General features: G+C 31.5%; 1 protein-coding gene across 1 annotated transcript; it reads right to left on the reverse strand.

Moving 5' to 3' along the window:
• Positions 1–372: 372 nt before the first annotated feature.
• LOC132755587 (mucin-2-like) lies at positions 373–12,300 on the reverse strand. The gene is made up of 5 exons (XM_060746472.1): positions 12,146–12,300; positions 8,326–8,411; positions 6,383–6,403; positions 3,159–6,053; positions 373–2,337 (listed from the first exon to the last, which is right to left on the reverse strand). Exons 2-5 carry the CDS (start codon positions 8,402–8,404, stop codon positions 1,871–1,873), a joined length of 3,462 nt encoding a protein of 1,153 aa, XP_060602455.1. The 5' UTR covers positions 8,405–8,411; positions 12,146–12,300; the 3' UTR covers positions 373–1,870.
• Between the last annotated feature and the right edge of the window lie 1,169 nt (positions 12,301–13,469).

A 13,469-nucleotide genomic window follows, 5' to 3' on the forward strand; every position in this document is an offset into this window, starting at 1 on the left:
AAGTTGACCTTAAAATACACATTTTACATCTTTGATTTGTATAAAAGTACATCTTTGTTTTTGACCATTTGGCAATTTTCAGTAGCAGAGTTTAACTGTTTAAAGTAATCAGGGTTTTATTAAATTGTTCACATCACAATCAACTATCATAGAATAAAGTATAGTTCAGTCTGTTTTACAAATTAGGGTCACTTTATAAGCCGTGTAACATTCAGGATTCTTTCTGTACGAGTTGAAATGTGTGCTATTTTTGTGTCAGTGTTTCTTATCATCCACCAAAAATTAATTTTGTCAAAATACAGAAAATTTTATTTATGTTGATAATTTTATATACATGTACATACAAGCTGAATGTAATGAAAAAAACACACATTAAAATAAAAACATTTATTTTGATAATATCACTTGAAAATAAAAATACCAGTTGACCTGCAACACAAACAAAAACAACAAACACAACATCAAATGATAACTAATTGCTGATGAACAGAAAACAAATTTCAATCATTATGTATGGTAGTATATTTTGACCATCATTTAGCGTTTGAAACACTTAATATTTATGTTAACCCTCTTACCAACTAGTTAGTTTTCATGTTAATTAATTAAATGACATATATTATCATTTTATTAAGTAGATATATTTCCAGTGTTTATAGTTACATGACAAAAATAAATAATCAACTTCCAAGTGTCCACATCTGCCAGCGCTAGTAACTGTAAATATAATTGTGTGTTACTTACATGAAAGTATTAATGATTAACAAAAAAAAGATCAGTTATTCAACTGGTTAGTGTTGGCATATTTAGAACACTTTTGATTACTATATGCCAGGTATTTATTGGAAATATAAGGGATATATGTCTATGGTATTCCCCATTGTCTAGCTACTAATAATTTAATTTGCTATTCAGATAATTGTCTGATACTAATCTGTATTATAGATAACCAAGTAATAAAATTTCATATATTCTTTGAGTGATGATCGTTGGCAGTTGTGGGCATTGTTTAGTGTTTTTGGATATTTATTCGTCATTTAACTATTTAACAGAACATATCTTTTAATATCTTCCAATCATTTTATAATACAATATGGGTACATAATAAAATGGGTATATAACAAAAGAACCGTTGGTCCCGGTACATGAAGTTATTAGAATTAAAGTTATATCAATAGAGTAACTTTATTAGAAATAAAGAAAAGGTTAAATCTTGTACTAAACTATGAAATATCGAGAAACCAAGAACATATACCTAGTTAATCAGAAAATATCCGTTATTTAACTTATCAACACGAAAATTAACAAGTTAGTACCTAATGATAAGTAATGTAATAAGTAAGTGTTTCCTGTTGATGGCAGCAGAAATATACTACCACAATTAGGTATCTTTCATATTTCTCTAAAATATTTTTCAATTTAAATGAAACAAACGCCCTCAAAGCACTGAACTCAATGCTTCATTGGTTTGCTTTAATTCTTATAAGTCTTTAAAGGTTGTCAACTTTGATTATGACGTTAATGACGCAGATTATGACGAGTAAAATGATGAATTACACTAGTTATGAACAAATGCACCGGCACCTTATATGTAAAGATGAAAGAGTAACTCTGATTATATTCTTTGAGGATTAAAATGATATATGAAATGAATAATCCTGAGCAATATAAACATGCATGCACATACATTCGTACTAGAAGAGAATGTCAACGTTCTGTTGAGTTTTAATGATATCAGGATAGGTCTCTGATACGTTTATAAAATCCACACACGCTATTGAAATTCATATGCATAAAATACACCATTAAAAATCGACATATGTAGGTCTTATTGTATATCTAACTAACATAACAGTACAAAATACCAGCTTTAATAAACTGGAGCGTCAGGTACTTGAGGAGCTGTGTATGCAGAAGCTTCCGGAACACCTGCTATATCACCTGCTGGGAAAGAACCTTCAATCGATGGCAGAGGTTCAAACTGTGAGGCTAACGTCAATCCATTGTTTGCAGCAGGAGGTTGAGGACCATTTAAGGTCGGTAGATTACGGGTTTGTGTTGGCTCGGGAAGTTTTATTTTAGATTTTGTATTTGCCGGCCCATCTTGCCCTCCTCGAAGACAGTTGTTTGTTGTAGGACCCTGATTGCCGGTGTTGCTTGGAGGTGGGTTGTATGAGGCTGAACCAGGAACCTGTGGCGCCTGGTATGTAGCTGCCTGGGGAACAGTGGACACTGATGACTTCGCACAAACTTTGACCGCAACAACAACCCCTACAACTGCACATGTAACAACTGCAGCCGCTACTCCACCAGCAATTATAGGAACATTATTACTTGCTGTAAATAAAGCAAACCCATTATTGATATAATAACTCCGATACTTGACTGCAAATGTTCAAATTATTAGAGATAATGCTCGATTGGATCAAGGGAAATAGCACCGGAATTGTAATGTAGAGATGTCTGGTTCGAAATCTGTCCGATATAGTCTTATTGTCATTTTCCTCTCACTTCAGATTCACAAATTAGTTTTATTACATACCCGTGCCGATTTTGCGACTCCGTAAAAATGGTATTGCACGGCCGTGTATGTATTTTGACACGACGTCATTTGCGTTATACGAACATAAATGCTAGCGTTACATTATCGGCGCGTTAATGAAAATTGAATTATTTTGCACTTTTAGGTATGTTATAAATAGAATATTATATTTGTGTAGGTTCATTACTTAATTTATTAAAATCGTTGAATAAAATAATATTTTGCTCGCCAGGGGCTCGCATAATATAATTTCATTCAACTCGTTTAATAAACTCGGTATTGAACCTACACTAATTCAATATCCTCTTTGTTTGCACCTTGCGGAGAAATATGTGGTAAATCCCGTTAGTTATATAAGAAAGCCGGTAAGGGTGTCTTAAAAATGCTTAGGATATACACCTTAAATTCATTATTTGAATATAACTTTCCCATTGAAACTAACACATAAAACATCTACTCAAAATCATGGTTAGATTTGCTGATGCTTTGTACCTATAATGCGCTATGCGCTATGTTTATAAAACATCAGCATTTCAGTGTATGAAATACATTGAAACTGTACGATACGTTGAATAGATACATGAAGTATTATTTGATGTTTTAATAATGTACTCACTAGATTTGCTATCTGACTGCTGTTCATCCGTATCTCCTGGATCTGTTATAGTTGTTGTTGTGGTTGAAGAAGTAGTAGTTGAAGATGGAGTAATATTAGATGGAGTAGTTGTAGATGGCGTAATACTCTCTGTTGTCGAAGAGGGTGTTACGATCAATGTTGGAGTAACTGTTTCAGTCGGAGTTGTTGTTGTTTCTGTTGGCGTGGAATATGTATCGGTGAAAGTGATAGTACCAGTTTCTGTCGTCTGTGAGGATAACAAAGTTTTACTTACAGATGAAGTAATTGTTCCGGTTGCCGAAGAATGTGTTTCAGTATTTGTTTTTGTTGACATAGAATATGTATCGGTGACTGTTTGAGTAACAGTTTCATCCTTTGAAGTTGAAAGAGTGATACTTCTTGATGAAGTTACTGTTCCTGTTGTCGGTGAAGGTATTTCAGTTGTTGTTATAGTACCAGTTCCAGACGTCATCGAGGATAACGAAGTTTTACTTATAGATGAAGTTATTGTTCCTGTTGCCAAAGATGATTGAGTTATTGTTTTTGTTGGTGTAGAATATGTATCGGTGAATGTCTGAGTAACAGTTCCATCCCTTGAAGTTGAAAGAGTGATACTTCTTGATGAAGCTACTGTTCCTGTTGTCGGTGAAGGTATTTGAGTTGTTGTTATAGTACCAGTTCCAGACGTCATTGAGGATAACGGAGTCACTGTTCCTGTTGCCGAAGATGATCGAGCTATTGTTTTTGTTGGTGTAGAGTATGTATCGGTAAATGATGGAGTAACAGCTTCAGTCATTGAAGATGAAGGAGTTTTATTTCTTGAAGAAGTAGTGATTACTGTTGTCGTGGATGGTATATGAGATACTGTTTCTGTTGACATAGAATATGCGTCAGTGAATGTTTGAGTAACAGTTTCATCAATCTTTGAAGTTGGAAAAATATTACTTCTTGAAGTAGTGATTCCTGTTCTTGTTGCCGATGAAGGTGTTTGAGTTGTTGTTTCTTTTTGCGTAGAATATATATCGATGTATGTTATAGTACCAGTTCCAGTCGTCATAGAGGATAACGAAGTTTTACTTATAGATGAAGTAACTGTTCCCGTTTCCGAAGAAGGTGTATGAGTTATTGTTTCTGTTGGTGTAGAATATGTATTGGTGAGTGTTTGAGTAACAGTTTTATCAGTTGAAGTTGAAAGAGTTTTACTTCTGGATGAAGTTACTGTTCCTGTTGTCGGTGAAGATATTTGAGCTGTTGTTATAGTATCAGTTCCAGACGTCATTGAGGATAACGGAGTTTTACTTATAGATGAAGTTACTGTTCCTGTTCCCGAAGAAGGTGATTGAGTTATTGTTTTTGTTGGAGTAATAGATGCAGTATTTGAGGGTAAAAGAGGACTGGTAGATAAAGGTATGGTTGCTGTTGAAGATGAGACTGTTTGTTTAATTATTGGAGTAACAGTTGAAGATGAAGGAGTGTCACTTTTAGATGAAGTTACTGTTCCTGTTTCCGAAGAAGGTGTATGAATTTTTGTTTCTGTTAGCGTAGAATATGTATCGGTGAAAGTCTGAGTAACAGTTTCACCCTTTGAAGTTGAAAGAGTGTTACTTCTTGATGAAGTTACTTTTCCTGTTGTCGATTGAGGCATTTGAGTTGTTGTTTCTGTTGGCGTAGAATATGTATCGGTGAATGCTATAGTACCACTACCAGTTCCAGTCGTCTTTGAGAATAAAGATGAAGATACTGTTTCTGTTGCCAAAGAAGGAGTTTGAGTATTTGTTTCTTTTGAAATAGAATATGTATCGGTGAATGTTTGAGTAACAGTTTCAGCATTTGTAGTTGAAAGAGTGATACTTCTTGATGAAGTACTTGTTCCTGTTGTCGATGAAGGCATTTGAGTTGTTGTTTCTGTTGGCGTAGAATATGTATCGGTGAATGCTATAGTGCCACTACCAGTTCCAGTCGTCTTTGAGGATGACGAACTTTTGCTCATAGATGAAGATAATGTTTCTTTTGCCGAAGAAGGCGATAGAGTTATTGTTTTTGTTGGAGTAGAATGTGCATCGGTAAATGATGGAGTAACAGTTACAGTGTTACTTCTTGATGAAGTAGCAGTTCCTGTTGTCAAATAAGGTGTTTGAGCTATTGTTTCTGTTGGCGTAGAGTATGTATCGGTAAATGTTGGAGTAACAAGAGTAATAATTCTAGTCGTTGGAGATGAAGATATTTTCGTTGTAGTAACACTATCAGTAGTTGAAGATATGAAATTTGCGAAAGATGACGTCATATCGATTGTGTAAGATAAAGTAATTGATAAACTTGAATCTGCTAAACTTGATATAGAAGTAGAGGTTAAGATAGTTGGTGTTATTTTGAAATAAGTTGAAATAGAAGAATCAAATAAACTGCTTGAAGGAATTTCATCATCAATGGAAGAGGATACTTCTTCTGAACATGATATAGAAGAGGGGACGATCACGTCTTGGTCAAACCAGTTAACAATATATTCCGGTCGCTTATTATAGAATCTTTCATAAAAGAATTTCCATCCCTTAGTGGCGTACTGATCTGGCAATAGTTTAGTTTGTGTTGGTAAAATATAGTCCGCCGGTACTACTATAGGCTGGTCTATTGCATATGGAGGAAGAGACCTTTCGCATCCTTCGCAGTGCTTATTTGGAAATAATACAGTGCTTTCTACAATAAAGTCTTTTGTATTTGACGCATACTGGTGACTCCCACGATTATCTTTGTCCACGTACGGTGTTACAATATAATCTGTAGATAAAATACTTTGACCTTCTGTGACATAGCCAGGAAGGGACCTGCTACATGATTCACATGACACGTCCGTGCTTGAGCTCGGTTGAATTACCGTATTACTGCTCTCTGTCGTTTCTGGGAAAAATAATTCACAACATGTTTCAGTGTATTATATCAAATGCAAAGTGTTTCATTTAAGTCGAATGTATGAAACAGTTGGAGTAAGGTCTGCTATGAAATTCATTAGAATAACATTCTTTTTGAGTGGAACAACTGTATATTTTAAGTTACAAAAAACAAACATGGTTGCAACGAAACAATAACGCGATGAATTGTTAAGTAACATAATATAAATAAAAAAAGAGTACATATTTTGTAAAGTAACATTATGATGTTATTGTTTATCGGATAATTATGCTTATTGAAGTTAATAACTATTCTTATTTTTGATTTTGTTCACTTACCTTTATACCAATCGGGTTCTTCTGAAAAAGAAAATATGAATGGTTACAGTAGAGAGATAAATTAAACTATCTAGATGAAGAAAAACCGTGAATGTGACAATATAGGTATCAACTTGCAACGGTCAGATCTTGTCGTAATCTTAATCTCATTCTATGGATTTGAAAATAATTGTTGTTTGTTGTCAACCAGGAATTAAGGAATATCACCAATATTCCCTGTATATAGGGTTGTATATTTGTATGATTATCTTACATTTGGTTGAGTTAAAAAACTACCAACATGATAGATTTCATTGAAATGTCACAAATAAAAAAAAAATATTGGCCATCCATCTTTTTTTATAACAAATACATGTAGTATAATTTTACGACCTGTAAATTGGATTTTTGATTTATTATATTTAAATGATATTTATGATTATTATGGTTATTACTTGTAGAGAGGTCTCGGATGGGTTTTTTTTATAGTTTCTGACCTGACTACGCGATGTTTTCTCAACCAGTAATGAAGGAGAGTTGCAATGTGACCTTCCGACGGGGTGTGCTCCATATAGATTTCAAAACTGAGTATATGCAAAACATAATAATTATGTGAATTTCCGCTGATCTCGATGTGCACTATATATCCCGGTATGTTAATGCAAAAGTAAGCCAAAACAAAAGAGTTCTGGGTGCGTACTAAAGCATGGAAAGCTGATACTAAAATAGTAACTGTAGAGAAAACTCAGAAGTGAAGAATTACATTTCGAATTACTTCGAAAAGTTTGAATTCCATACAAAAATGTTTCAAAAGTTAAAAACATACCCCCTAAAAGACTTATTTTTACTTTCTCATTTATAATGCGCATCTATAGCAGCGGAAATTCACATATAGGTTTTTAAGGTATTAGGACCCTAATGGGCACTATAAGGAACTAAAAAATTGACATCATAGGTCAGATGTATACCTTAAAGTACACCTGTATGCAAAATTTAAACAAAGTTTACCGTACGGAAATCAAGTTATGGCCACTTTTCTGAACTCAAGCTAGGATGTTATGAGGGCCCTTTTTAAAAATTGAGGAACCTTTAAATAATCTGCACTAACTTTCTAATGAAAAATGTTTTCCCGTTAATCTTTGGTAAGAAACAAAAAGTACCATTCAGCTAACAATCCACATAAGCAAAATTATGGTTTCTACTTAAAATTTATGAAATCTGTATAAAAATGTTACCCTACCCCACCCATTTTTACCACGTGTCTGACCATTTTTCTACTTAGGGAGCCTAATTTAGAAAATTCTTAAAATTTACCCAAATGAGTGCCTGTTTTCAAAGTTTCCCTAAATTTTTAAAAAAGTATATTGGTTGATCTTGTGAGATATGAAATACTTTTACCGTCTAGTTTTGATTATATTACACTTTGAAAATATCAGGTACCATATTTATTACTAGATTTAGCATAATTTAGCCAATAAATACTTTTATATAAATTAAAAAATCAAGATAAAACACTTTTTTCTTTCCAAATGGGACATAGAGATACATAAATAATGTTAAAAGAAAAAAAGAAAGGGAAAAAAAAGTTGACCCTTCTGAGGATTGAACCCATGGCCCTCATCTTCAATGTAGTTAACAGTAGTTCTAGCCTATTTGAATACTCTTCAACGCGGAGGTAATGCATTAGGATGCTAATACCTTAACGAAGATTTGGAGATCCATATGGAGTCTGACGTCCCCACCCGTGGTAATGGGATTGCACTCACTTTAAAACTTAGTAAAACTGTATAGCATGAATATAAGTGGAGTTTATTAAGGGAGTATTGCATTTTTTTACATAGGCAAATAAGGGAAATTCAAACTTTTGCAGAGAATTTTCTCAAACTCTGCACTATAAAAGTAAAATCATAATTGAAAAATGGATGAACATATTTTTAGGTAATTTTGAAACGTTTACAGCTTACCTGTTTCGGTACCCCATGCTTGTTCCCCATGTAAGCACACCAAAAGCGCCAGATATATGTACAGTATTAATCTGTTCATAACCTTTCTGAAATATCAAAACATTTATAAGATATGGTCGGTAGCAGTGTAATAATTTCATAAGGTAAATAACTAGATTTGAATTTTATCTGAAAGAAAATGATATTGAAATTGTTATTTGACAATTGTCGAGATATTCGCTACTTTGATTATAGACAAGTTGTTATTGTTCTCGGCATCCAAAATGGATCGATTTATACATTTTCACATTACAAATGATTCATTTAAATAGTGGAAGAGAAACCCGTATATAATATTATTGATATACAATTATAATCATTAAATAATACATATCACGATCTGTTAAATTTAATCTTTTATGTTCATATTTTGTCACAAGAACAATAGAAAACAAGTTTTTTGATAAGGACAATAATATTCTCCATACTTCCTGCTTGGCACGTCTCAACTTTATACTTAGAATGCCAGAATAAAAAAACTACTGAAACGGCTGGCTACACTTAATTGGTTACATTATATGACTAAATAAAGAACTTTTAAATGTCTATATATATTAAAAAGAATTCATTTCTCAAATTTGATATATTTTGTTTACTAATTATGTTAAACACAAACATTAAAGTACAACAGACTCCCTCCATTATTTTTACATTAAACTACATTTAACAAACTATTAAAATGTATATGTTAAAGGCACATTATGTCTCAGAAACAAATGAAATTTTACTTTTTTAGAAATAGCAAACATGAGTTTTAAACGTTGAAAAATGGGTTTAGAGTATGTTAGATGCTTGTTTCCAGGAGAAAGTAGTGCTAAATGTAAAATTATTTGTCATAAAAGTAGCAAAATATAAACTAAACAGTAATTCGACTTCCATACTAAATACTAAATTACCATAAGTAAATAACTGTCAAGAAGCAACAGAAGAAAAGGATGGTTTAGGTAATGAGCCAATGCGTAACTTTTTTGTCACTATAAACTTGGACCAAAATTAAAAAGCTTTCGAAAAAGTAAATAAAAACAATTTGGGGGCTTAATGGACCTTTAACATTGAAGTGTATTTTATTTTAGATGTAATACGAGTATTAATACAACACAATTGTCAAAACATGATAGAGATGATGTTCATTAGAAAAGAACTGTGAAGATAATGTTTTATTGGTTACAATTTGATTTTGTTCACATAATAAGTAGATCTCTTTATAAAATACCTTTATATCAAGGTAAACGATGTGTAAGAGTGACAATGCCTAACGCCCCCTACTGTATTTAAGTCAAGGGAAATGATACAAGAAGGATATGCCTAACGTCCTTTTTAAGTTAAGGGAAATATTATAACAGTGATATGCGCAATATTCTGTTCTAGAGTCAAGGGAAATGATGTAAAAGTGATATGAATAAGTTATATAAAGTACTGTTGACATGTCAAGGGAAAATCTAATTAGTAGGATATGCATAACGCAATATTTTTAAGTCAATGGGGAATTGATATAGATAATATGCGTAATGTACTGTTGCTATATCAAGGGAAATGATGTGCATAAGCTTTTATGTCAATGGAAATGATATAAGTGTAATGTGGACAACGTTTTTTAAGTCAAGGGAATTGATGAAAGTGTGATATGCATAACGTTCTGTCCCTAAGCCAAGGGAGATGATGTAAGTAATGTGCTCAACGTACTGTTCTGAAGTATGAGAAATAATATAAAAGCGACACTGCTTAGCATACTATATTTAAGTCAAGGGAAATGGATGCACAAAATATTGTTCTAAATGAAAAGGAAATGATATGAGTAGTATGCGTCTAGTACTGTATCTAAATTAATAGAAATGATATAAGTATGAGTATAACATACAGTTCTTAAGTCAAGGAAAATGATTTATAAGTAATATACATAACGTACTGTATTTTAGTCAAGGGAAATGTTATACACTAAAAAGTGATATGCATATCATACTGAAGTTACACAAAAGGAAATGATATAAGAGTGGGGTGCACAATATACTGTTCTTCAGTCAAGGGAATGGATAAAAGAATGATATGACTAAATTACATGACGTACTTTTGGAAAGAATATGAAAAGTGATATCAGTTACATCATCTGACATGCATAACGCAATGTTCTTTAACCAAAAGGAATGATAAAAGCGACGTAAGCCTAATGTTTTGTTCTAAGTCAATTGGAATTAGGGGTGATATGATATAATATTGATTCACGTAGCTTATTGCTCCTAAATCAAGAAAATGTAAAGTAAGTACGGTGTACGTGTACTCTTAATTCAAGAGACATGATATAAGAGCGATGTATATTTAAGATGGTTCTTCAGCCTGTAGAAATGAAATAAGTGAAACGTAGGGTTGTTTAGTCAGTAGTAAAGCTGTTATATTGTTGTTTCTGATTAACAGAGTAGTGTTTACTTCATCCATAGCTAATTATGTTTTTGTGAGTTTTTCTTCTACTAACTAGAACCTAGTCTTTCTAGCCCATGCAAAATAATAATAATAATAATAATAATAATAATGATAATAATAATTATAATAATAATAATAATAATAATTTTATAATAGTGATACACAAAGCATGACTATGCGTGAAATTACAGAACTATATTACAAGTCTCTAGTGAAATACAGCTACTTAAAATATGTCTTTTTTCTTAAAATATAATGATCTAACCTCATTATGAGAGTGTGAGTAAACAGAAACTTAGTTTTATTTTTAAGTGGATGTTTCAATACAAATACCTAAACTATAAAAAAAATAAATAAAAAAATCTAAGATAAATAATAAAAAAGATGAAAAAGAATACATTTGTACAATTGACAACAATGTAGACCACAACGAAATTCTGAGTCTACCAACAACCTGTTAAACTGAGCCTGCAATTACATGAAAATAATATCTAAATGCACATGTTCTTTACAAAAGTTATTAAATACAAATATAACAACATATTTGTTAACTTAATTTTTATGAATCAAAATAAAACTTAGTAACACAACATGACATTAACTGCTAATAATAACAGCTCCTTCCACGGGTCCCTAAAAAAACATTCCATAAGAGAGGACGCCGCTCACCGGCGTCGCCAGTAAGGAAGACCTCAACAGCTTCAATATAATACTGAATAATTTACTCTTTTGCAACACAAATATTTCTATTATTATTATCCATTTTTCTATATCTATATTCCCGATTTCTCAGAATACCTATAACGTTTTAGAAAAAAGAAATCGGTTCTTAAGTCAAGGGAAATAAGACTACTAATAAAGATGATAAAAGCTTCATGAACACACCGTTCTGTTTTTAATTAATAAAAGGGCGAAATACATAGCGTATTGTTCTATTACAATATTGAGATGCGTTCACTTTTTTATGTACGTAATGTATAGTTCATTAAAATGGAAATGTTGTAACTCTATTAAAGATTGACACATAACTGTATACGAAATGTAATGGCCTAACGTCTTGTAAAAATGATATTTATGAATATAAAAAGGACGTGTATAAAATAATGACATACAGAATGTTAAGTTATAAAATGTTTTTAAATAAATAATAGGATGACATTATTAACTAATTACTAATAACCATTTTGAAAATATTCTATATGACATATGAGTACAATACTTATTTTTCATATTATATTAATATATCGTTTTTGTAGATCTTGTGTCACTGTAAATTAAGTGCTGTACACGTAATATATACGAGTTATATTTACTTCTTACATTTAAAGTACGAATAATAAGACAGTATTATTTATGTAATACTTACAAATTTTCTTCAAAATCTTATACTGATATTAAAGTTATATATCGGTACTCCTTTTATTTCACCATTTTGTAACGTTTCACATATTTTTTTCTTAAATAATTAAAATGAACGCAATGTCATAAAGCCTTTCTTTTATTAATGTTATAATTTTAGACTTATGACGTTAATCAAATATTAGGTGTCAGGTTGTGTTACATTGGCGGATACGGTATAAAACTTTCAATAACTTTTATTGTTACATTTGACCGATTCTTTTGTTTCTCTCTAACAAAATAAGAAGTCAAATAACTCTTTATGACTGTCGAATCTGAAGCTACATTTATTTCCCCTTTATAGAAATAAATTTAGTATAGACTTCCTGCTATATGGTTGATCCTATAGAAGGGACTGCTTATTTGTAACAATTTTCATCAAGTGAACCAATAATTGTAATTCAATTTCCTTTCCATCTGTCACAGATAAATCAGCATTGTTAAATAATTTGCTGATCATAACATTCAGAATTTAACGAAATTTTAATGATCACAATTTATCCTTACATTTCACTTTAACTTTGATACTTAAATTTGCTCTGTTCTGTTCTTAATGACTGACCTTGAATTTGACGTCTTATGACATAATTTAATTTTACACTTTATGGCTTATTCTAACTTTAATACTTAATGACTTACCTTAAATTTAACACTTTTTAACTTGCTTTAACTTTTATACTAATATTATATGGCTTACTTTGATTTTAATATTTAGTTGCTTACTTTAACTTAGACACTTTATTACTTAACTTAAAATTAAAACTTACTGGTTTATTTAACTTAAACACTTCATAATTGACATTAACTTTAACAATTCATGGCTTACTTTAATTTTGATATTAAGTTACTTATTTTACCTTATAGACACTTCATTGCTTACTATAAACGTGTCTGGCTTGCTTTAACTTTAGCACTCTATGATTAACGTTTCGTTAAACTTTAACTTTGGCATATTATTGCTTACTTTAACTTTGACACTTGATGACCCATTTTACAAAGCGCTGGTAGTGATTATTCTATAAAATTACCAGTATTGAACTAAGATTATTACTGTTTCTATTAAAGTCTGGCGGTCAAACTTTGTACTGTTGGCGGTTCTGTCTATTAAAGTTAATGTAAGTAATTGAACGAAAGATATGTCAAAGTTAAAGTTAGCACCAAAGTATCTAAGTTTAAGTAAATTTTAAAATGAAGTAAGCAATGATCGAAGTGTCAAGGCTAATATAATTTATTATGTGTCAAAGTAAAAGACACCTGTGAAGTTTCAAATAAGTCAGCCATGAAGTGTCGGA

The sequence above is a fragment of the Ruditapes philippinarum genome, unplaced genomic scaffold, assembly GCF_026571515.1.
Source record: "Ruditapes philippinarum isolate M1 unplaced genomic scaffold, ASM2657151v2 ctg728_1_1_1_1, whole genome shotgun sequence".
NCBI classification, from domain to species: Eukaryota; Metazoa; Mollusca; class Bivalvia; order Venerida; family Veneridae; genus Ruditapes; species Ruditapes philippinarum.